This window comes from Apaloderma vittatum, unplaced genomic scaffold, assembly GCF_000703405.1.
Source record: "Apaloderma vittatum isolate BGI_N311 unplaced genomic scaffold, ASM70340v1 scaffold7241, whole genome shotgun sequence".
NCBI classification, from domain to species: Eukaryota; Metazoa; Chordata; class Aves; order Trogoniformes; family Trogonidae; genus Apaloderma; species Apaloderma vittatum.
The window spans coordinates 2,386-2,740 of NW_009699516.1; the positions used below are offsets into that span (position 1 = coordinate 2,386).

The 355-nt window shown below is 57.5% G+C and overlaps 1 protein-coding gene across 1 annotated transcript in view; it reads left to right on the forward strand.

Moving 5' to 3' along the window:
- LOC104280671 (diacylglycerol kinase delta-like) overlaps positions 1-355 on the forward strand; it is a gene marked incomplete at its 5' end in the record, with an annotated part of 5,000 nt that overhangs the window by 2,309 nt on the left and 2,336 nt on the right. Inside the window, one exon of the mRNA XM_009878400.1 lies at positions 175-288. Coding sequence (XP_009876702.1) covers positions 175-288 — 114 coding nt within the window. The remainder of the gene's footprint in view (positions 1-174; positions 289-355) is intronic.

The following is a 355-nucleotide window of genomic DNA, read 5'->3' on the forward strand; positions in this document are numbered from 1 at the left end:
GAGTGCCAGAGCCATGGGGTGGGGGGCACAGCATCCTTCCCACAGTCCCAGGAACCTGAGAGCCCTTGGTCAGGTGTCTGGGGTGTCCTTGCCTTGGACACACATGTGAAAAAACTGGGTCCCAAAATGAGCCCAGTTTGTGGGGGTTGTCTCACCTGTACTGGTCCTCTACAGAACTTTGGGGCTCCATCCTTTGATGACAAGAAGTTGGAGGTGGTGGCCATCTTTGGCAGCATCCAGATGGCCGTGTCACGGGTCATCAACCTCCAGCACCATCGCATTGCACAGGTAGGGGCACAGGACTCTGCGTGGTGCTGGAAATCTTTGGCAGCAGCAGAGGCTGAGGCGGTGCAGC